Below are 25,507 nucleotides of genomic sequence, written 5' to 3'. Positions count from 1 at the left end.
AAACAATCCTTTAGAACAAACTTTTAAACAAATAACATAGTTCATACAGAAGTTCAAAAGAAAACCAAAAAAAAAAAACATGAATGCTTATTAGTAGTATCACTCTCATCTATGGCAATAGGGGGATCATTTACTTCACAAGTAGTGTAAGTCTCTACCCCATCACAAATCCCACTCTGCACCTCATCCTTATGCTGCAACTCTTCTCCTCTACTGAAAGACACTTTAGTCTAAAGAATGCTAGCAATGAGATAAAGCCCGTCCTGCGTAGCTTCACAAAATATGGTAAACTCCTCTTCTGAAAGGTTTGTAGCGTTAATACCTAACCCACTCTTCATAGCCCCCGACAAGCAGCAAATATAACTCCTTCCAAGTTTAAGGCCTGTTTAACACTTAGACAATGACCAAAATACTATCTCTAAAAGTTTCTCAATAGTTAGAGTAGCCCAAGATAGTTTCTTATGCCCTCTCCAAAGAATCTTAACATTTGAGCAACTTTTGACTCTTCACTGACAACTTCTCACCTCTATGGTTGCACTTTTCACCTTGAGTGGCTAACTGCACTTTTTAATTTAAGCTCAATATCCTCTTTCTCCTTAAGCATATTTTGAAGATGTCGAATTCGAGAAGCAACTTATTGATACTTCTTTTCTACATCATCCTTCTTAGTATCTAATTCCACCTTCTCATCGTATAATAATTTCTTTTCCTCCATCAAATAAGCCACTTTTCCACAAGTAATTATAGCTTCACTTTGAGCATTTGAGCTCTTTTCTCATGCTTAAATAGCCACATGCTCCAAATGGGTTTTGCAGCTTCCACAGAGTGAATCCACTTTCCAACTCTGCACCAAATTGTTGAATCTAGTGCCCTAAATGTAGTATATTCGCTTGTAAACTTGTAACTTTTTCGAACAAATTAGTTAATAAAATTATTCTTGAGTCACATTAATATATTTTGTATATTTTCCTCAATGGTTTTCACATGCAAAACAAAATGGAAGCAAATATTAGCTCACTGGTTGTCTAATATTTAACTAATACTAAGCGGTATTACGTGGTCGGATCGTAATACTGAAAGATAACTTATATTAGTAGATGAACCTAAACATGCCCTTGGTCTAATCGGAAATGAGCAAATCGATTAAAAGACTAATATATCATGTAACAGTCCGTTTTCAGTGAAACTAGAACAATGGTTTTGGAACCATAAATCTGAGTCCGGAAGGAAATTTATTTTAATATTATTTAATAATCTGTATTATGATAGGAATATTGTATGAAAAATTCGTAAAGAAATTTTACAGATTACATGTTTAATTTAATAGAAAAGACTAAAGTGCATAAAGTGCAAAAGTTGGATTCTAGTAACTATAGGTAGCAACTAGCTATGGAATTCAAAATTGGAGGTCCTTACAGGGCAAATAGACTATTAAGATGAGTTAGTAGATAAGTATGATGATTCATCAATAGAAAATTAAATAAAGAAAATGAATAAATTGGAAAGATGAAATAATAAAAGATGATATTTTAATTAAATAAGAAAATATCATCATTTTCATCATCTTTCTCAAATAAAAAGACATGGAAACCCTAGTTTTGAGAGCTTGAAGTTAGCAAGCTTACTTGGCTCAATTGGATGAGTATTCTTGTCTCATTTTTAGTAATTTTCATATTTTCGAGATCGTAATAGCTTAATCTAGCTATCTCGAGGATTAATTTGTAAAGTTATCAAAGTACTAGGGTTTTTTCATGGATGAGTATGCATGAATTATGATGTTTTATGGTAGAAAATAAAAGGTTGTTGATAGATAAACAACTTTTGTAAAAAGAATTTTGATGAAATTATGATTTAGGGACTAAATTAAAAATATGTTAAATTTATGGAAAAAATCTAATTTTTGTGAGATTCATAGACTGTTATTGTAAAATGTAAAAATTTACTAGACTTGGAATAATGATTAAATTGCATGAATTTTATTTTCCGAGCCTAGGGATGAAATCGAAATTAATTAAAAGTTTAGGGGTAAAATGATAATTTTACCTAAGATGTGAAATGGACTAAATTGAATATGAATTGTATTGAATTGATGTTAAATTCATTCGTATAGATCCGGATAGATCAAAAATGGAGTTAGATCATGGAAAAGAAAAAGTGTCAGATTAGTAGATTTTGCGTACACAAACAATTGTCGAGGTAAGTTTGTGTAACTAAATTATGTATATTTATATGTTTGAATTGAATGTTGTATATATGTGAATTGTCTAAATTCCGTATGTATGAAATTGATCACATATTCGATAAAACCTGATATATAATAAGTCTCGTTTGGATAAATGAGATTCGATGGATATAGGGTTCCCGAATTTGTTGTGGTCTTGCATATGTTGAGGACACACCACAGCTCGAAAGAGCGTCCTGTTATTAGCTCTAATGAGTATTCTGATATATGGCCCTCTCGAGCTTCCCGTTATATGGTTCTTGTGAGCTTCTCGTTAATAGCTCTTCTGAGCATCCTGATTAGTTGTGATTCTACATATGTTGTAGACACACCACAACTCTTATGAGCGTCCTGATTAAAGGCTCTCCAGAGCTTATCGATATGCTTGAACTTCTCGATATATGGCTATCTAGAGCTTTCTGATTAATAGCTCTTCGGAGCTACCCGTTATTGGCTCGCATGAGCTTCCTGATTATGGCTCTAATGAGCTTCTCGTTATACAGCCCAGACAAGCTTCCCGTTACATGGCTCACATGAGCTTCTCGTTATATGGCTCGAGAGAGAGCTTCCCGTTTATGTGTTCATATGAGCATTCCCCGAATATGAATTGACTGTTTACAGTTTTGTACACTTCATGTGTACTACCCTTGTATCCATCGATATTTTATATGATTCAACGAGTAAAGTTCCGATATAAGATTATATGAATTCAAGATGAATTATTATGAGAAATACTTGAAATACAAAGATATGATATGTACATGTTCATAGACACTTGAAGTGATAAATACATGTATGTGGAAATTGAATATTGATGAGATCATTCATGTTTCTTGGTATTTATGTGAATTACATAACTAACAAGCTTGATGTGGATATGTGTTTAGGCAATTAAATATGAATTAATTGGTAAGTTAATTTCCTGTTATACGAACTTACTAAGCATTAAACGATTACTCTGTTTTATTTCATCTATTTTATAGTAACCTGGAAGCTTGTTAAGGTTGGAAGCTGGTCAGAGCCATATCACACTATCAATCGCCCTTTTTCAGTATATTTATTAATTCAAATTTAGTATAATGGCATGTATAGGTTAATTTGGCCATTGATGGCATGTAAATGTTTTGTTGTAATTAGCCATTTGAATGGCTTATGTTTGATACATTTTGATATATATAATTATATGGCCTTATCGCTGTTAACATGTGTTTTGGTCTAATTGATTGATGGTTAACTAAAAGGCAAATTGTAACATGGTTTGAATTGGTATAGTTGGTACAGATATGAATATATATGTAAGTGATAAAATTGTTAAGTATGGATACTTGGTTATATATGATGATATGATATGCATAAGACTTGGTTTGGGCTTGATTCAAATGTTTTATATTGGTTTAGGAATGTATTTAAGTGTTATTGTAGGTGGAAGACAAGTTTGGGTGAGAAATATGGCTAGGAAATGGCCTTATTTTGTCCGCACGGGCAGAGACACGGGCGTGTGTCTCAGCCGTGTGTGACACACGGCCTAGCACATGGGTGTATGTTTTGGTCGTGTGTCCCCTGCATCTTAAAAATTTCAAAACAGAATGCTCAAAATTGATCATAGGGCCTGGCACATGGGCGTGTGGTTTAGCCGTGTGACATCTACACCTATTTAATGCAAATTTTCATGTTTACACGACCTAGCACACGAGCATGTAGCTTGGCCGTGTGACCCAAGTCAGAGAGTTACACGGGTATGCACACTGGCTGAGACACGACCATGTGCCCTATTTCGAATACCCACACGGCTCGAGACACGGGCACATATCTCCTGTACCTTGGAAAAATTTTGAGATTTTGCGAAAAATTCTCTGAGTACCCTGTTTAGTCTCGACTCGTTTCTAATGTATGTTGTGGGCCTTGAGGGCTCATATAAAGGACTTTATGAATAATATCTTACATGAATGTTAAATAATATGAAATGTCTGTATTTGATTTGTTTATTTCGGTAATGCTCTGTAACCCTGTTCCGAATACAGATATGGGTTAGGGGTGTTACATGTCGTCTATCAAGTCTAATTGGGGTGATGTTTTGTCTTAGGCATCGGAGCTGGTAACTCCTAGAAGATAAAGACATAGTTGTGACTGATTGGACTGGCAGTACAACAGATAAGGCACAAGTAGAATAGATCCTAAATCCGTTTATGGATTATTCACTTTTGACATTCATAGTATGGCATACATTAATCCTAAGTGGATAATGGACAATGTATGCGTGATTTACATACTTTGATGTAAGTAAAAGCCTGAGTTTGAATAGATAAAGAACCAAAACCTAGTGCATTGAGTATACGACTTCTCCAGTATACAGCATCATTCACAATAGTGGAATTCATAACTCACGACATGAGTAAACGATATCCTCTCATTTGCATTACATGATAGATTAAAAGTAAAAGTAGTTACGAGTCATTTGTCTTTGTGATGAACGACTTAATTACTATATGATAGTAATTAACTTTTCATGAAAGAAAATGTAACATAAGCAACACTGATGTTAGTAGTAGAGGTAGTTATAACAGTGCTCAAACTAGAAATAGTAGCAGTGTTACTAATGTTGGAGAAATAGTAGTAGGAACCACTATGAAACTACTAAAATTGGCAAAAGTAGTAGTTGCAACACCACTTGAATGAGCAGCCATCTCACCTGCAAGAAATCAATAAAAACAAGTTAACTATCAAGAAATAGTAATGAACAATAATATAAGCTAAAACACAAAACGTACTATAACTTAGTGTGCCTAAAGGGTGGTCCTTCACATACTTATTAAACCACTCTTGTCTCCCTTAGGCACACCCCCTTAACTTAAAGATATCATACCAATGTTCAGAGGAAGGAGTTCCTTTTCGTCTGAAGACAACACAATAAGGAAATCCTCTTCAATAGTCACCCCCTCACTTGTAACAGTTATGTCCTCTACTCATGAAATCACTCCACACCTCTTACATCACATAGAAGATCATCATTAGTACACACATAAGCACAAACAAAGATAGGCTCGGAACTATCCTCATTATTAATAAACTCTTTACTACTAGGAAATTCTATCTCCCTAGTTTCAAGAATCCCCCTATTCTTATTAGCCTCCACCCCATCAGAACCAACTCTCCCTCTACACTACACTAAAGGCTCCACATATTCTTAAGGCTTCTACGAGGGCTCCTTACGAGTAGGTACTAAAGTGCCAATAATGTCAGTGGTCAAGGGTGCTACTAAAGTGCCCGTGGCCTTAGTAATCCAAGGTGTTGATTAACTTTCCATAAATTGATATGGTAAATTAAGCCATTTTTTACATTTAATGAACTTGTATTTAAGTATTTTAGGGCTTTATGTTATACTTTTCAATATTTATTAGACTTTTACTTTAAAATTCAACTTTATTCATTTTTAGCAAAATCATACCTTTGGGAATTTAACAACTAAATTGAGCTTGTGTAGAAGGTGAGTAAGGCAAAATCATGAAGAGATCTTAATGTTATCCTCTAGGTCACAACACTAGATCCTTGATGTTACGACATTTAAGAATTCTATCACGTTGGGGGCTTGAATTTCAACAATTATCACACTGTAGGTAAATTGGTGATTAAGTCGTGACATTGAATGGTGCAAGTCGTGACATTGAGCTTTACAGTCATTACATTAAGATCCTAAGATCGTGACATTGAGGGCAATCACCACGGTTGAGGAATCTGAGCTATCAAAGGAGCCAGAATTATGACATTGGTGCTACCAAACGCACCTGGGAGCAATCTGTTGGCAAGGTCACGACACCAATGTCTGGGTGTTGCGACATCGAAGTTTGACGGGCTAAAATCTACAAGGATATTCCTCAATCAAAATAGGTTAGATTAATTGTTTAGTAAGGGGCAATTTTGTCCATCTTAGGTTAAACTGTCAGTAATATATAAGTAATTGTATAAAACACTATGAGAGAGATTTTAAGATAGTTTTAGATTAAGTGCGTGCTGTGTTTTAGATTATTTTCTACAACTTTTGTCTTTCTCAACTCAGAGGTATAAGGACCTTTTGTAGCTTTGAGTTTTTACCTTCAATTTAAATAGATTTTTAATTAGTTTATTAATCCAATCTTGCCATTAAGTAATCGGAATAGTGAATTCTTCTTTTTGCATTTTTTTCAACAAACAACTTAATGACTACAGCGTAAAATTTTAAGCAATTCTAAACTCTTTCAATTTTTGTATTATTTGATTGTTTAAATGAATATAAAAATTATTGGGTATTGTTTGTTAAACATGGGCATGAACCAAATCCTTTAAGTAGTAGGTTAATTAAACTGTTAAATAATTAATTTAAAGATTAGGGACTAAATTGAAATAATTTAAACTAAATTGAAATGATATAGAAACTTAGAATTGACACTCTAGGTGAACACATAAATAAGTGAAACTGAAAGGATACCTTATCGCATATAAATTTTATTGTCCTCATTAAGTCTAAGTGAGATCGAGAGATTAATTGGACTAAATCGTAATTGGGTAATTTATAGACCTAGACGTGAGAATTAATCCAATTAGAAAATTATTCAATCCAATCCATTAATCCGAGAATTAATTATTACCATGGATATTAATCAACTATTATTTTTGTCTTTGATTATCTTTATTGCAATTTCAGTCCTTTAACTATTATTGTAATTCAGTCCTTCCAATTTATGATTTAATGTACTATATTGTGTTAAATATGAGCTAATTAGACTTTCTAGTTTTTCATGCTTATTGCAATTAATTCGTCTTTATCGTCCAATCTCTTGTAGATTCGGTCATTGGAATACTCTAAGAGAGTTTCATTGTACACTTAAAAATATTACAACTAGACTTGTGATACTTGCAAAACACTGTATGTTTTATTCTTTATTTGCAATTTTCTTTGCTCGAAGTATGTACGTCGAGACGCGGTCATTGAGAAGTTACCAACATCTTCAATGGTTCAAAGTGTTGTTGAAGACATTCTCTGCTTTCACTTACCTTGCTTATTTGTGCTCCAGCACGATGAGGGCATAACCCGAACTCTGTAAGAAATTTCTTCAACTCAAGCTACAAGTCTAAAAGTATCTGAACAATACACTCATTGCCACCCATGAGCCACACCTCCAAATAGTGGGGCAATTCCCCATTATTCTAAAAACCCTTTGAATATCCACTAGCTTGTACCCATTATGACTCACACCCATCAAAAAATATTGGTAAACGTTCCTTATACTTATAATCTTTGGAAATCTAAGGGGTCATCCTTCTAAAGAGCTTCAAACTGGTCATTCCTAAACTAATCAACCAATTTTGGTTTAGCCACACATACCTTGTAGGGAGGTAGAGACTGAGTGATGGGGAAGGGAAACTTTAAAACAAATTTATGTTCCACAAAAATGTATTTCACTTTATCCAAACCAAGGTTGCTCGCCTTCCCGAGTAGTAAATGCTCAACATCTTGACCTTGCCTCTTACAAAAGCTAAGCATCCTAAGCAATTGAGTCTGGTTCAAAATGGATAAGGAAAACAAATTTTGAAACACCTCGATAAAAGAAATCTCATCCTTTTAGCAATACAAAATAAAAAATCAAATGGAAATGCACCATGAAGCTCCCAAAAGCAGCCCAAGAGCCACCCCGTAAAAAATCAACACCTTACATATAAAGTCATGAGCTAGCAAGTGGAACGCTGCCTCCAAAGTATACAACGGAAGATAAAACCTTAGTCTCCTACCACCAAGCTTTGGACCACTAATATTACTCAATTCATTCAAGCCACTAAGAATGCTAAATTAAGATTCAAAGTTATTTCTTTAAATTCCCTTACACATCAACAACCTTGTTAACTCATTGATCCTGGTAGTGCATTGGGTCGCACCCCCAACACAAGGAATCCTTACTGACCTGCTATTTTCCCCTTTTTCTTACCCCGATGATAACCATTATCACCAACACTCAAACTATAACTACCACCACCATTTTCCTACCACAAAATAGAAGTAAAAAAATAATTATCAAAGCATGGAAACTAACCAAATAAACAAAGGCAGTAGACTGAATGAGAGTAAAACCAAGCTCTCACATTGAAAGAAAGAAGAGAAAACTTGCCAAAGTCTCACAAGATAAAAATCCTCTAATTGATAAATCCCTTTTTCAATTAAAATATCTAAAATAGTGAAAATTCAAAAATTATATAGGCATTACAAACCCTAGGAAGCTTCTAGAACAAGCTTAACCCACAGCCAATATGAAACAAACATTTAACACACGCCAAATGACACAAAACTACAAAAAGCTAGGAACACTCCCCTAGGATGAGCTGTAAACCACAACCGTAAATGCAGGTACATACACGCACAAAAAGAAAAGCAACTTGGTCCACACGTGCTTCTCATGTGCAGAACACCCAACGATTCAACTTTAGAAGAAATAACAATCCTTCGTTCAGTAAGACATATGGCAAAGCCTGAAGGAAGATCACTTTATAACCTCCCTCTCAACTAGGGGGCAGTTATTACAACCTTACACTTTGAGAAGACTCATCAAACTTCTACTCCTCATGACAAATCCCAAGAACTACTCCTAGTGGTCAACCTTTCATTATAACTCCTCGAGGAAACTCCTCTTAAGAGAACCTTTTTAGATCCCAAATTGCACAAGGGTCTCACCTAATCGCTAATTATGATACCAACTATCACATCCCATTTGAAATGATTGACAGCTTGTCCAATAGCCACCCTAAATGCATCACCTAGGTTTGCCCCAACAGACTGTTTGACATGTCTACTCTTAGTCACCTATGGTCTGATTACATGTGACACCTTGAGTCTCTCTCAGACCTTCACAACCCACCATCTCGAACAGCTCTCTACCTCGCCTTAAACCAAGTGAACCGCCAATAACCACCATAATCTCCACTTTGTGTGATCATAGCATCAAAAATATTCAACATAAAACCAATGTTAGAGAGATTGTATTGGATGTGAAGATAGACTTAGATTTCATATTTTATTTTTTGTAATTTTAAATTGATAATAAATTTGAAAACAAAAATTAGAATTTTAAATTGAAAAAAAAAAATTAATCCCGCATGGGGATTATATTCCTAATAATAAGAAAGAAGCAAGACACATCCATTTGCTACCTTTTGACGAAGACACAATGGCCCATTGGTCACTTTCGTCACTGCACTGATAAAGGAGGCTTTCCCTCCCCATTCTATTCAAATACCAAAAACACTCCATTCCCTCAATTCAAATTATCTCATGCCTTTGCTTTTTTTCTTTTTATATTTGATATCGATTGAATGTGATATTTGTGTCATCGCATTCTGTTTGGTGCCTACTTAACCTTTTTTAAATTTCAAGATAATTAATGTATATGTGTTGGAAACATTTACTTATTCTTACATTTTGATTGCATGTATGCGATTTTTGAATAAACCAAAATTATTGTAGAATCTAAGAGGAGGGGACAAAGCTTGGGGTGGGATGTGACTTCCCGGCTAAGGGAGGGTGAAACATGCACACTACAATTTTGATTTCATTTATTCCAATTTTTCCAAACATAGGTATAGACTAGCTCTATTATTTGTTTATCTTGTCGTCTCTTGATATTTTTAAATACTATTTTATTTTTAACTAAATTATAAAAGTAATCACTTAATTTTCGTTAAAATTTTTTTATAACTCATCTATTAATTGTTACATTTTAGTTATTAATGTTATTGGATCATAATATTTTTAATCATTCATCTGTTAACTGTTATTACCCCCGTGATGAAATAATGATGTGGTACATTAATTTTAAGGTTAACTTTTAATTTGGTCATTAAACTTTAGTTAAAATATTTAATTTAGTATTGTTACATTTTTTTACTATATTTTTAATTTTTTTTAAATTATAAATTTATAAAAAATTGAAAAAAATCATAATATTTTCTTTGAAATTTAAAAAATAGTTTTAAAATTATATCATGTAAAAAGCATTAGAAATCACAAAACTAAAACTTAAAAAAAAAAAAACCTAAAATGCGTCGAAGCTAGAGCTGTTTATAGGTTGGGACGAGAACTGATTCTAAAAAAATTTCAAGACAAAACTCATTTTCAGGCCTGCTTGGCTCACCTAAAAAACTCATTTCATGGTTCAAAAAATTTATATAAAATTAAAAATAATTTTAATTGATATTTTATATATTTTCATAATTTAAAAAACATATTTTTATTATTTAAATAAAAAATCTTTATTTAAGCTGAACCTAAACCGTGGCTAGCCTATTGGATGCAACGAGGTACCTTGGGCAAGTCTAGACAACACATTGATGTATTGACAATGATGTGTTAGTGGCTTTCTACTAAAAAGAGAAATGAAAGAAATTGGAAATACAAAATCAGATTAAATTGGTGACATAATCATTATTTTATCCTGATGAGGATAATGGATGACTTTCTCTTTTATTATTATTAAAAGGAAGATGGATACAATTATGAGGAATTTTTATGTATCACTACAAAAGCTCGAGTGTTACCCTCCAAAATAAACATTTATATGATAAATTGTATCATTATTCATTTAATTATTAATGTGCTTTTTTTCACTCAATTAAAAAAATTTCTATTTCATCACATATATTTTCAATCAGTTTTATTTTGATGATGATATAACTTTTTTCTTAATTTATATATTAATATATTTAATTTTTAATATTTATATATTCTATAAATTTATTTATAACTCTAAATAATTAATTAAATTTACAAAGTCTATTAATTATAAATTGGTATGTGATTGTACAGGAACTGTTTACTATAGCGTTTAGGAAATTTCATGTTTTTGTAGTTTTATTGAAATATCGTGTTTATGGTTTACATTTTTACATTTTAGAGGCTTCCACGATGCAATAAATGGATTCAAGCTAGAGCTTGAACAACACTTTCAATCCTGTCAATGCCCACTTCCCTTCTTTCTTTTTCAAGTTTAAATTTTAAGTGTTTATATTTTTTATTTAAAAATTTTAATCCCTTCGTGTACTTTATTGTTAGAATTGTTGCTGTCATAAAATAAAAAAAATAAAAAAACTCTCAATATTTATATTTTTTTAAATTCCATCTTTATTCTTCAAAACGATATTTTTAATTTTAAAATTAATATTTTTTCATATTTTAAATAAATAAAAACATAACAATTTAAAATATACATTTTAAAAAATTCAAAAATTATGAAAAAAATAAAAATAATTTTAAAAATTTTAAAATTATTAAAAATATAAAAAAATTCTAAGATTTCAAATAAAATATATGTTATTTACTCATTGAATGGTAATAAGAGATCTTCACGAGTCGTGTAACTTAAGCAACTCGATCAGTCTAACTTATTTTAAACCAGGCTTGAACTTATATTTTTAACCTTGGGTTGCCTAACTTGGTATGCTTTATTGTTTAAAATAATAAGATAATAAAAAAATTATATTAATATTAATTTTTATAATTAAATTTAAATATAAAATAATTTGTTATTACTTTTTAAAAAGTAAAATAATCCATTTGCGCAAAGTAAACTCGCTTTCCCAAGTTTGAGCTATTCACTCAATTCATATTAAATTATATTTGAGCAAGTATTTTTTTTTAATTGAGTTCAAATATTTTATAAATCAAAATTATTTTTAATCAAACTTAATTATAAAGTACATGAAATATTAGTGTAAAATAATTTTTAAATAATGATACAAGTTTTAAATCAACTCTGTTTGTTTGTGATCATAAATGGTCTTGAAGCTTTTAATGGTACCAAACTTAATTATAAATTTACATACTTCATTTTAGTTTCACAATTCATGTTTGTGATTTAAGTTTATCACTTCCAACAATGTTATCTTTAAGGTTTGAACTTGGATCTTCCCTTTGAGAGTGTAATGTGCCTTACCATTACACTTAACCACTAGTTGATACATAATTGTAATTTAAAACTATTTTTACAATATTTAAAAAATAAAATGTCTATACGTAAAATGCTTATTACAAATATTAAAAACTCTATTACACGTTTCCACACGTATTTAGAATATAATAAATTTGTGTTTTAAAAACATATAATGAAATGTATGGTTTAAAGTTAAAACACATTAAATATGTACGATACTAAAATAAAAAAAAAATAGATTAAATTATAAGTAAACATATGAATACATTAGACTAAATGAATACAATTATTTATCATAGTGTTGCCATCAATCCTAAGTTGGTGTCAAGTTAATTTGTGACATCATCTCAATCAATAACATGACACAATTGATGGAGGAAATATAATTAAAATGTATAAAAATTGAAATAAAACTTTGGTTGAGTGGTAAATTTAAGATTTTATTAATCGATTGGCATGAGTTCAAATTTCACCATAAATATTTTTTATTTTTTTAAATAAAAAAAACTAAAGTACCATTGAATAATATAACTCTTTTAAATACAAAAAAAAAATTCTCAAATTAAATAAATGTCCAATTAATCGTAACACCAATTCTATCAAGAGACTAAATAATAGTATAAATTATAAATAACTAATGAATATCAAACATATTTTAATAAAAAGTGTTTCCGTTCTTTATTAATTTACATTTGATTTAAGGAAAATTATTTCAAGTGTTGTATAGGGGTATAGTAATTTATTTTAAAAAAATGAATATTAATTTTTTAAAAGTTATTTGTGGAATTTTTAAAATTTAAAATATCAAACTTTGAAAGGAAATTTCTAAAAACAAAGATTTATGTTTGTAGAGTTGCAAAGAAGGTTCTAAAAACAATTATTTATGTTTGTATTTTTTACTTATATTTGATTTAATTGTCTTTATTAAAGTTTAAAAAGAAATGCATTTTAATGGAGTTTCTACTTTTTAATTTGTGCAAGTAGATGATTAGGTTTAATGTGGCTTAAGGAATGATATTTGCAACAATTATTATGTCCATAAACCGTGTCTTAATTTCTATTACTCTATTTTAATTGTTAAAGTTATGATAATTTGATAACACTAAATTAATCCTGTACTCCTATTTGGAAGATTTATTGTGCAACATGATTTAACAATTTAAATTGGTATTTTTTATGTTGAAATCTTACCCAAAACTACTTAAGCTTTTCACTTTCATGGTGCAAATTATACAAGTATGGAAGCAAAATCATCTTTTCTCTACTTGAATGTATCATTTATTTTGGTGAAAAAGAGACCCAATTAAAAAAATACTTTAAACAATGATTGAGGAAGAAAGATTTGAGCATTAAAAAAATTGAAAAAATATATATATGGGAGAATGATCATCACCACTGTGCAATAAACATTTTAATGACATTGTCCCAGAAAATTCTGATATCAAATATTTAAATTGTTCCGAGGTTATCTTAAAAATATTAATTTTGTAGTTGGTTCCGCATGCGTTCTAGTTGCACTGGTCAATATGCAACGTTCCAGTAATAAATCGGAACAATCACTTCTCTTTTTCGTACAGGTATAGATTCTGGTTTGTACTAGTTACACCGGCTCATTCCGGTCAATTTTGGTTGCACCGGTTGAAACATTGTGCACTGGACGATGTATGAATAATGTTAAAAATAGATAAACTTATTATTATTTTACCAACTTTAAAAAATTTTATTAATCAAATTTAAACTTTAACCAAAGTAAATAGCAACTTTATATTTTAAAGTAAAAAATTAATAAATAATAAAAAGTAAATAAATTATATAACAAACAAGCTAAAAGAAAATTCTAAAAGCTTCATATATAAGTATGAGATGATTTATATAGATTTTTAAATAATGTCGTGAATAATTTTGTTGTTTAATGTGTGGGATTTTTTTTTCATATTTATTTTAAATTTTGTTAAATGGTGAAATTTTATTTGTGAACTTTATTTATGAGTATTTTATATAATTAATTAATATTTTATATTTAAAATTATTTAATTCATTTAATATATTTAAATATTTTTCAAAAATATTGGTAAATTGAAACAACACAGTGAAATAGATCAATATGTATCAATTCTAATAAAAAAATGGTGTGCGCACAAATATAATACTGACTACCTTAGGTAACACAATTTTAAACTTGTGCCAAACTAACCATCATTTCATTCAAGTCAAAAAATATTATACTTAATCTAAATACTTTTAATAATGTCATTAAATTTTATACACTTGTTTTATTGTTTTTAAAAAAGTTCATGTTAATAGATTTTTTACATTTATTAACTTTAAAAGCACATCATGTACTTCACAAATTTTATTTATTTTATGTTATCTCAATAGATATATAATATGATTTATCATTACATTCAACACTTATAAATGAATTTTATTATTGTGAAATAAAATTAATGGATTTCAAACTAAAAGTGCAAACATGTTCACAATAATAGATCTTCCAAAAATTACAGAGGAGATCAAAAACGACCTATTACTATTAGTTATTTCCTCGGTTCACACAAAAATTATTTTATAAACTCTTCACCACATGATCCATAATCTCTTTTCAATTATTTAAATGATATTTTAATAAATTTTTCCATGTCATTTACATATAATTTTAATAATTTTCTTATCCTGAATTATATTTCAAGGTTTACTTTAGATTATATTTCAACTTCTAATCTATTAGACGAGTTAGATTCAAATATTTTTAATTCATTGTATTTTCTATTGCGTGCTAATTATAAATTGTACTTTTATCAAAAAAAAATACTTGTGATATTGTCGAGACCATTTTTATTTTAAAAAACGGGGATCAACTTTTAAACGAGGTATGGAGTCGCCACCAATCATTTTTATTTAGGTGTGATCAGGTCACCCTATGGTTGGTCATTTTAATAAAGCATTTTGGTTTATTAAAACAACGTTTTTGGTCTACGAAAAACTAGAAGACGGATTCAGGAGTCGGTTACGCGCAAGAAAGAATTAGCACCCTCGTAACGTCCAAAATTGGTATCGTATTGATCAATTAACGTCCTAATGTTGAAAACTTGAAAAGATTTTTAAATACAATCTTTCAAAAATGTTTGGATAACTTGAATTAGATGTCGAGATTCTCTCGTTCAAAAGAAATAAAATATCATGTCCAGCACGATTAGATACAATATTTCAAACCCTCAATCCAAGATCATTTCGTAATTTTCAAAACTCATGCATTTGAAATTTCAAAAGGATATTTAGTTATTTGGCCAAACGGTAAATCGCAACCCAGCACAATTGGGCACGATTTATCGAATTCCCAAATGCGAAACATTGCCTCATTTTAATTTAAGAACACATGGATGAAATGACAAAAGGATATTTCGTATCTTAGTCGAATGAAAAATCGAAACCCAGCACGATTGGGCACGATCTCTCAAACCTCCAAACACGAAATATTGCATCGCTTTAGTTTAAGAAAACATGGATAAAATTAAAAAAAAAGGGATATTCCATATTTTAGTCGAATGAAAAAAAAATTGAAACCCAACACGATTGGGCATGATCTCTCAAACTCCCCAAATACGAAATATTACCTCATTTTAATTTTAAAAAGCATGGACGAAATTTCCAAAGGATATTACGTACTTTAGTTGAACGAAAAAATTAAAACCCAGCAAGATTTGGCACAATTTCTTGAACCTCTAAACACGAAACAATTCCTTAAGTTGAGAGGGTTCCAATTAACAATGATAAAAGCTAAGTCAAAATATACTTATTTGGTTGGAACATTGAAATTTGAGTCACGATGCGATAATGTAAAAACAAAGTTCCAAGCATGGAACGTGAATAGAATATTATAAAAATGAGCAGCCATAATATAAGATTTGAAAAGAACGAATTTGAGTCCATGCAATGAAGACATATCATGCATTATACCAATAGTAACACCAACATTTGAGGACCAATGAATTAAGAGCAAATACCAAATAAATTAACACAAATAATATGTGGTGAGCTTGTTAAAGCATATAAACGGACAAATGATATAAGGAAATGGTATTTAGAAATATGAAACAAACAATTTACATTGAAATTTGGAATAGTCCAAGAAGATGAAAATGATGATAATATATAAAGTAATGATATATAAATGAAGCTTTAAAGTAAACAATGTATATACAAAAAGGGTAATACAAAAGTACATGCGTCAATTTAAATAAGCAATATGCATTAAATGGAATTGTATATAAAAAAAGTTTGGAATAAACGAACATGTGTAATTATATATTTATGGATTAAAAGAAATAACGTGTAAAATTTTAAAGTATAGTGCTATAAGAGAAAATTTTGAAATCAATATATCGTATAACCAATTAATGTTAAAAAAAAATCGAAAGATAGCAAAAACTTAACAATGTACGATTAATTAAAATGGTACAAAATAACATGTTAAAATAATATACGGGAAAATAAGAATAGTACATAATCTATGAAGGATATAAAATATGAATTCAGACTTAATTTGGAAAAAAAAATCAAAGGATAATTTATAAACCCCAAAAAAATGTTAAGACTAAAATGCGAGGAGCAATAATCAACAGGGCTCAAAAAAACAAATAAACCAAACCTCAGAACGGTTCAATTTGGCACGGACTGCAATGGGTGTTCGCACAAATTTTAGGGATAATTTGAAAGCATTCAAAGAAAAGAAAACAAGGCTTAATTGTACGCAGGGGCAGAGGAAAGGGACTGGTCGCGAAAATAGACCATTAGGGGGGAAAAGGTGCGGATCTGGACCATTTAAACTGCCGTACAAATTTTCAATTTGTGGGCAAAATTCCCTTAGGCCATTCAGCTCCTTTTTTAAAAAAAAAAAAAAAAAGGCTCTCCTATCCTTCTGCTAGGGTTTTTGCTTTGGGGAGCCACATAGGAGGGTCATCGGCGCCTCAACGCCTCCACCTCTGGCCCCGGACCACGAGATATACTAGGTAAGTCTCCTTTCCTTTGACTTTTTTCTTTTAAAAAACAATTTGCAGAAAGAAAACAAAAAGAAACAAGCGAAAAAGAGAAAGAAAGAAGGGAAAAAAACCTCTTGAATCTTTAATCTGACTTTTATTGATAAGGCTCGTTTTCGTATATTCTCTGCTGTTGTATGAGTAAAAAAATTCGGGAAAAAAAAACCTCCCTTTTACATTTGATTCAATTTGGCTTTATAGCCGATTTTACAACCTCTTTTGCTTGTTTGCAGGTGCTTGGTGGGTGTGGACTCTGACGTGAAGGTGGAGTGGCGCACGACTCGGAGGAGGGGCGCTATTGGCTGCGGCGCTAGGGCAGTCTGCTTAGGGTTTGGCTGAAAATTGTTTTAGCTTTTGGGCTATGGGATTGGTATGTTGGGTTAGTTTGGGTTTCAATTTTGTATTGGGCCGCCCGCATTTTGGGCCATGGTTTGAAACTGTTTATTTTGATTATTTATTTATGGGCCCCGGGCTGAATTGGGCCATAACAGATATTATACTTCTATACAAAAAAGCTATATAATTTAAATATATTTAAATTTAAATTGACAACCAAATTGGCAGAGAGATATGTGACTCAGCCATTCAAAAATATCAACAAAGAAGAAGGCCTTGAAAAGATAAAATCAGTTAACCATGGCACAACAAGAAACTAGTAAAGGTGTTTTTTTCCTTTTATCTTTAGCATCCAAACCAAACAAAAGAAACCCATTCAAACAACATTTATACCCTACCCCAAGTCTTGGAAAGGCAAGATATTAAAAGCCACTTATAAAAATAATTCCATTTAAGATTTGTAATAACATACTTAGAATCATCAAATCTCAAACTATTTCGGACCGATGTCCTTGAGAGCACAGATCTGCTCCTCTCCCATAGCCGACATAACAGACACCACCAGGTCTTTTCCCTCACCAAACCCATCCTTGATCTGCAATCAAGAAATGATACCATTATTGTCAGCAAGTCCTCATGAAACCAAATTATAACAATCATCAATTAATCATGATGATATGGAAATGGTCTTGGTTTTAGCATATAAAAAATGAGCAATGCAGTGCTGTGTAGCATCGAATGTAACTGCTTTAAACATGTGAAAACAACCATATTCCCCCCATACAATTAGGATTCTCAAGCCAAGAGGACAGGATCAAAATAGAAAACAAAACATAAACCCCTCTTGAGCACAAGTTTCACTTGTTTTCTTCTTTAAAGAAGAGGCTGCAATGTGCGCAAGGGTAATTTGGCCGAAGGGGCCAAATTGCTCCACACAAGCATCCAGCATTGCAACTCAAATATCATTAAATTAAATAACATAAAGGACTTCTCACTGGCTAAAGAGTAATTAGTCAAAACATAAGATGATGAAAATTTGACAGTTAAATGACCTGTTTCAACAAGTTCTCATCAGTTGGGAGCCTCAGATCGTCCTTAGTGTCACCACTCTCAGTCAGCAAACTCACCTGAAACATTTAATTTAACTAATCAGAAGAAACACACACAAGCACACACACACATCAAGCAAAAGTGAAGCAAAAGAACTTACAAATCCATCCTCAGAAATGTCAATCAATTGGTAGTCAGTACGATTGACATGCGGAACCTGTTAAAACAGAAAGCATCATTTAGTAATGCCGAACATTTACATTGACAGATTAAACATTAAAACCGAGAATGACCATAAACGATAGGTTTGTTCATATATCATACATCACAGTTATGGGAGGAGGGAACAATATCTTCCAACTTCTTGCCAGTGAAGATATCGATCCCAACGAAGTGACACTTAGCATGACCGTGCTTCCCCGTCTTGGAGGTGGAAACTTCCACAACCTGACGCAAGCAGCCGCAAAAGAACGATCAAGTTAGCTAAAATTGCAAATCATAGAGTGCAAATCAACAGTCAACCCATCAAGCACTAATTGATCACATGCCAATAACTATTATCAGCTTGCCCTAACTTTTAATTTCGCTGATTGGTTTGTTTTTTTGTAAAAAATAATATCCGATTCTCAATTTTTCAACAAGTACTTAGAGCTACTTACGGAAACAACCAAGTTATGTATATAAATAAATCGATCATCAAAAGTCGATACCACACGAAATATTTAGATCTAAAATTTACAAAACTTTAACATTATTCTTAACATAAATAACCTAAACCATCAAATTCAAATTATGGAGCTCACTCCATCAATAAAATAAACAAAATTTTGAGAAAAATAACGAAAACATATTCCAACGGCAACCTTGCAGGGACGGCCTTTAATGACGATATAGCCGTTCTTACGGATAGTACCGGCTTGCTGAGGATAGGTTTTGGATGCGCCGGCATCAGCCTTGGATTCGAAATGATGATCGTCGTCCGACATTTCCGGGTTTTTGTTGTTAGTAAGGGAGCAATTGGGAGCGGCGCAGAGGAGGAAGGCGTGGGCGTATTATATTTATAGAAATTGGGGTAATCTTTAAGAAATCTTAGGGTTTTCAATTTTTATTCGTTGTTATCCAGTGAGTCCGGTGAGTGAAGGGTAGCCGTTGATCTCCAATAATGATTGATTTGAAGGAAGGTAATTAGAAAAATATGCTGCGTTTTCTAAACGCTACCATTTTAAATTGTATTTGAAGTGTGCTCAGATTCATCTTCTTTATACAATTCCACTTGTAAGTCAATGCATAACCCAAAGTGAATGTTTTATTTTAGAATTATAAATTAAAATATTCAAATCACATATCATTAAATCTTTTATAAAAATAATAATTATTAAAAAAATTGTAAATTAAAACTCTAATATCATATTTATAATATAATTTCAGAAATTAAAATTTTAAATTTAATTAAATGAGTTTTTCAAAAAAATATATAAATAACTAAAATTTAAAAATAATATCTTTTAAATACAATCTTAATAAATAATTAAAAAATAATTTATTTTCATAAATTTAACAACATAAAAAATTTAACACTTTTAAAAAAAATACTCAATAAATAAAAAATAAATTAACATATATTACCTTAAAATAGTATCTTAATATTTTATTTCAAAGCTGTAAAAATTTGAAATTATAATAAATAAATTAAGATGTATTATCTTTAATGTTATATTAATAAATTATAAAATATCAATAAGTGCAATCCCAACGGGAAATATAAATTTGAATTTTGAAGATAACATTGTTGAGAGAAATAGTCATGAACCTTGAACCTAAACTGTAAAAAAAAATTATAAAATTATTTATTAACTTACTTTAATTAAAATGGATTAACTTCGTCAAAACAATAGAAATATCAATAAATTTTTAATTAAAATTTGACCAAAAAAAATCAAAACAATGACAATAACCATGTTTTAGTAATTTATAAGATGCTAGTAATTCGTAATATATGTATATCCCTTAATCAAAACATAAAAAATGAAAATTTGAAAAGGAAAAAGAAAAAAATTATTTTTTTAATCAAAACTGTAATGGCGTAAATTCAATGTTATCGGAACAGTGGTTTCGTAACCACAAATCCGATTTAAAGAGAAATTTATTTCAATATTTTTGCTTGAAAATTTATATGATAGGAAAATCGTATAAAAATATTGATAGGAAAATTTTATCAATTTAGTGATTAGTTAGAAAAAGAAATTATTGAAGAAATTGGGTAAAATAAGGTATCGGGACCTCTATTTCGTAAAACCGAGTCAAAAATAATTTTATAAATATTTATGAAATGTTATTAATGTGGTATTAAAATTTCGTTAGGAAATTTTAATGTTTGGGTAGTTAATTAAATGAAAAGGACTGAATTGTAATAGGTGTAAAAGTTGCTAGAGTGATTAAATAGCTTATTAGTCTAATGAGAAAGGATATAAAAGGCAATTAGACCCAAAATTTATTTGGGCTGGACGGCAAGGGTATGAAATCAGTAGAAAAATTGATAAATTAAGGGTAAAATTGGAATATTGCAAAATTAACTAAATAAAACTAGGACTAAATAGGAAATATCTAGATTTCTCTTCATTTCTCTTCAATTCCAGCAGCTAAAAACGCCATAGGAGGGTTCTCTAAGCTGGTATTTCATAATTTTTGCACCAAATCCAGAAGATTCAAATACGAAGCTAGATCGAGGAAAGGAAAAAGTTCGGGATTAATAGATTTTTACTGTTTACAAACAAGTATCAAGGTAAGTTCGTGTAACTTGAATTATATTCTTAAATGCTTGAAATGCATGTTTTTGATATGAATATGATTTGAATGTTCATTATATGGAAATTTATGAAACATTGATATATTTGATAAAATGGGAAGAAATCTCGTTTGAATGAAAGGAAAATTCGATGGATCTCTGAAAAGGAATTGACGGTAAAAAGGATCTAGCCCGGACGGGTGATCCTATCCTGATATAGCCCTCCCGAAGAATATGTGTAAAATGGAATTAGCCCGGACGGGTAATCCGAATTAGGGTCTGAATTTAGCCTGGACTGGTAAGTCAGATCCAAGCTCATTAGAGTAATTGTCGTTTCAGGGGATTTAGCCTGGACTGGTAATCCCGACAATACTCTATGAGTTTATATTGCAGGGGATTTAGCCTGGACTGGTAATCCCGCCGCAAGGTTGAGGTTCGCAGGAGTGTGCTCTCTGAAATGGAAATGTGCGCACATGAATATGAATTGACGGACCCGGAATTGTACACTAAAAGTGTACCTCTGAAAATCCATCGAAATTCCGATAAATTCAACGGGATAAATATGAAAAATAATAAGGGAATGAAAATCATGGTATTGATGAGTACATCAATCATGGTATATATATTATTGATACATGGAAATTATTGTACTAACTTGAATGTTGAGTTTGTGCATGTTAGGGTAATAATGCATTGAATGGATATATGAATGTTTATTATATTGTATTGAAAATATTAGGTAAGTATAATTCTTGTTACATGAGCTTACTAAGCACAAAGTGCTTACCCCGTTTCCTTTTTCCCTGTTTTGTAGTGTTAAGAGCTCGGAGGTCAGATTTGGTCGGAGACACATCACACTGTCAACCTCAGGATTTCGGTATATAAAGAAACTTTATTTTGGAAATCAATAGCATGTATAAGCTAACAAAGTAAATGTTAACGTGAAATGAATGTAAAGTTAGCCATTAGTATGGTTAACAAACCTGGTTATAGATATGTGATGACGTTATCTTATATAAATGCATGAATCTATCATGAAAATATGTTGAATTGAAAAAAAAAAATTTAATTCGTAAACTCCGGTAATGCCTCGTACCCTATTCCGGCAATGAATACGGGTAGGGTATTACATTTATTGGTATCAGAGCTACGGTTTAGCCGGTTCTAGGACCGATGTAGCAAATACGGGATTAGCTATACATGCCATTTAAATTATTATTGATAGTGTGATATCTCCTGACCATTTAAAATGTGTTTTTCTTATAGTAATGTCATCCGACCGAGCTCAATCTGAGGAAGCTGGGAGTCATGCTCCGGCTTCAGTACAAAGAGAAGAAACTAGCAGTAGAAGGCCCGAGACAGAGGGTCGAGGGGAGGAGGCAAAAACAGCCTTCTTTCAAATGATGAATGAATGGTTTAATCAATACTTAAGAACTAACCCTGTAGTGCAGCAAGTTCAAGCTCCCCCTCCTGCTCCTTCACCGGTTCCCGAGATCCCACAAGGTACAGGTACTGAATCTGTCAGAAAAGGGAAAGCTCCAGTAGATAAAATTCGAAAATATGGGGCCGAAGAATTTCGAGCAGCAGTTGATGATGATTCTGAACGGGCTGAATTCTGGTTAGAAAATACTACTCGGGTTCTGGAAGAATTATCTTGTACACCAGAAGAATGTCTGAAATGTGCCGTCTCACTGCTAAAAGATACAGCTTACCATTGGTGGAATACTAAAGCTTCAGTTGTTCCGAAAGAAGAAATTACATGGGAATTCTTTCAGACCGAGTTCAGAAAAAAAAATATCAGCCAGAGGTTCCTTGACCAGAAAAGAAAAGAATTTCTTGAGCTAAAACAGGGCAATAGATCAGTATCTGAATATGAAAGAGAATTTGTTCGATTGAGTAAATATGCTCGAGAATGGGTACAGTCAGAAGTTGAAATGTGTAAACGATTCGAAGAAGGGTTGAATGAAGACATTAAGTTACTGATCGGAATTCTTGAAATTCGAGAGTTTGCTACATTGGCAGAGAGAGCTTATAAAGCAGAAGAATTGAGCAAAGAAAAGAAACAGGCTGAGAGGGAAGCTCGAATTTTTAGTAAAAGACCGATGGGAAAATCCCAGTTTTCTGCTTCAAAGAAATTGAAGAAATATCAGGATCGTTCTACTTCAGCCATTGGGTATTCGAGCAAAGAACGAGGTTCTCAACGCACTAATCCAAGGCCTTCTACTCCATCAGTGACCAGTGTTGGCAGTGTTGGCACTCCTAAACCGAGATGCCAGTACTGTAATAAAGCTCATTTTGGTGAATGCCGATTTAAGAGTGGGGTTTGTTACCGATGTGGTTCTTTTGACCATTTCCTCAGAGATTGTCCAGAAAGGGTTGAAAAAGAAGTTGAACATATATCGAAGCCGAGTAATCTAGTTTCGAGGGGCAGACCACCTCGACCATCCGGTAATGTCAGTGGTAGTCGAGGAGCTACAAAAGATACTATAGGTAGGCCTGAGGTACGAGCACCTGCTAGGACATATGCCATTCGTGCCAGAGAAGATGCTTCAGCACCCGATGTTATTACTGGTACATTTTCTTTACTTGATACTGATATTACTGCATTGATTGATCCTGGTTCTACGCATTCATATATATGTGTTAAACTTGTAATTGTTAAAAATTTATCTGTTGAACCTACTGAATTTGTGGTTAAAGTCTCGAACCCCCTGGGCCAGTCTGTGTCAGTGGATAAAATTTGTAAAAATTGTCCACTGATGGTAAGAGGTTATTGTTTCCCGGTTGATTTGATGTTACTACCATTTGATGAATTTGACGTGATATTGGGTATGGATTGGTTAACCCAACATGATGCGGTAGTAAATTGTAAACAAAAATATATTGTGTTAAAATGTCAGAATGGTGAGTTGCTCCAGGTTAAATCTGATCAGACAGATGGGTTATCTGATATGATTTCAGTAATGGCAGCACAGAGGTATGTCAAAAAGGGGTATGATGCTTACTTGGCTTATGTACTCGACACCAAGGTATCTGAGTCAAAGATACAGGCAGTTCCAGTGGTATGTGAATTTTCTGATGTGTTTCCAGAAGAATTACCAGGATTGCCACCAGAAAGAGAAGTGGAATTTTCTATAGATTTGATTCCGGGAACTACTCCGATCTCCATAGCTCCGTACCGGATGGCTCCTATAGAATTAAAAGAGTTAAAGACACAATTGCAAGAGCTTGTTGACAGGGGTTTTGTTCAACCGAGTCATTCACCTTGGGGTGTTCCAGTTCTGTTTGTGAAAAAGAAATATGGGTCTTTGAGATTGTGTATCGACTACCGGCAGCTTAATAAAGTAACCATAAAGAATAAGTACCCGTTACCCCGGATTGATGATTTATTTGATCAGCTGAAAGGTGCTACTATGTTTTCAAAGATTGATCTTCGATCAGGTTATTATCAGTTACGGGTAAATGAGTCAGATGTGCCAAAAACAGCCTTTAGAACCAGGTACGGGCATTATGAGTTTCTAGTTACGCCGTTTGGGCTAACTAATGCACCTGCAGTATTCATGGATTTGATGAACCGGATATTTAGACCGTACTTAGACAGATTTGTAGTAGTATTCATTGATGATATTTTGGTTTATTCTCGGGATGAAGAAGAACATACAGAACATTTGAGAATTGTGTTGCAAATTCTACGAGAAAAGCAGTTGTATGCTAAATTCAGTAAATGTGAATTTTGGCTTCGAGAAGTGAGTTTTCTTGGACACATTGTATCTGCCGAAGGCATCAGGGTAGATCCAAGTAAAATCTCAGCTATTGTCAATTGGAGTCCACCGAAGAATGTATCTGAAGTTAGAAGTTTCTTGGGTTTAGCTGGTTATTATCGGAGATTTGTACAGGGATTCTCTATGATAGCTTCTCCAATGACTCGATTATTGCAGAAAGATGTAAAGTTCGAGTGGACTGATGAATGTCAACAAAGTTTCAACCGATTGAAAGACCTATTAACGAAAGCACCTGTATTAGTGTAGCCTGAACCGGGTAAGGAATTTGTTATTTACAATGATACCTCATTAAATGGTTTAGGTTGTGTTTTGATGCAAGAAGGTAAAGTAATAGCCTATGCTTCAAAACA

The 25,507-nt window shown here is 31.9% G+C and overlaps 1 protein-coding gene and 1 long non-coding RNA gene across 2 annotated transcripts; one reads left to right on the top strand and one right to left on the bottom strand.

Annotated features, from left to right (window-relative positions):
* Positions 1–16,887: 16,887 nt before the first annotated feature.
* Positions 16,888–17,735, top strand: LOC121232101 (uncharacterized). The gene is made up of 2 exons (XR_005930305.1): positions 16,888–17,177; positions 17,438–17,735. It is a non-coding gene; the product is annotated as an uncharacterized lncRNA (long non-coding RNA).
* Positions 17,736–17,854: 119 nt separating this feature from the next.
* Positions 17,855–19,862, bottom strand: LOC107953462 (eukaryotic translation initiation factor 5A-2). Its single transcript, XM_016888777.2, has 5 exons — positions 19,454–19,862; positions 18,915–19,037; positions 18,751–18,807; positions 18,593–18,667; positions 17,855–18,135 (listed from the first exon to the last, which is right to left on the bottom strand). The coding sequence occupies exons 1-5, from the start codon at positions 19,574–19,576 to the stop codon at positions 18,034–18,036; spliced, it is 480 nt and encodes a 159-aa protein (XP_016744266.2). The 5' UTR covers positions 19,577–19,862; the 3' UTR covers positions 17,855–18,033.
* Between the last annotated feature and the right edge of the window lie 5,645 nt (positions 19,863–25,507).

The sequence above is a fragment of the Gossypium hirsutum genome, chromosome A07 (assembly GCF_007990345.1).
Source record: "Gossypium hirsutum isolate 1008001.06 chromosome A07, Gossypium_hirsutum_v2.1, whole genome shotgun sequence".
In the NCBI taxonomy this organism is placed as follows: Eukaryota; Viridiplantae; Streptophyta; class Magnoliopsida; order Malvales; family Malvaceae; genus Gossypium; species Gossypium hirsutum.
The sequence above is the reverse complement of the archived record's forward strand: the minus strand, read 5'-3'. Positions and strand labels throughout refer to the sequence as shown.

Coding starts and splice junctions, on each gene's coding strand:
- LOC107953462 (XM_016888777.2), bottom strand. CDS start 19,576: ATGTCGGACGACGATCATCATTTCGAATCCAAGGCTGATGCCGGCGCA. Junction 19,038..19,453: donor TTAAAGGCCGTCCCTGCAAG/GTTGCCGTTGGA, acceptor TGCTTGCGTCAG/GTTGTGGAAGTTTCCACCTC. Junction 18,668..18,750: donor ACATTTCTGAGGATGGATTT/GTAAGTTCTTTT, acceptor TAAATGTTTCAG/GTGAGTTTGCTGACTGAGAG.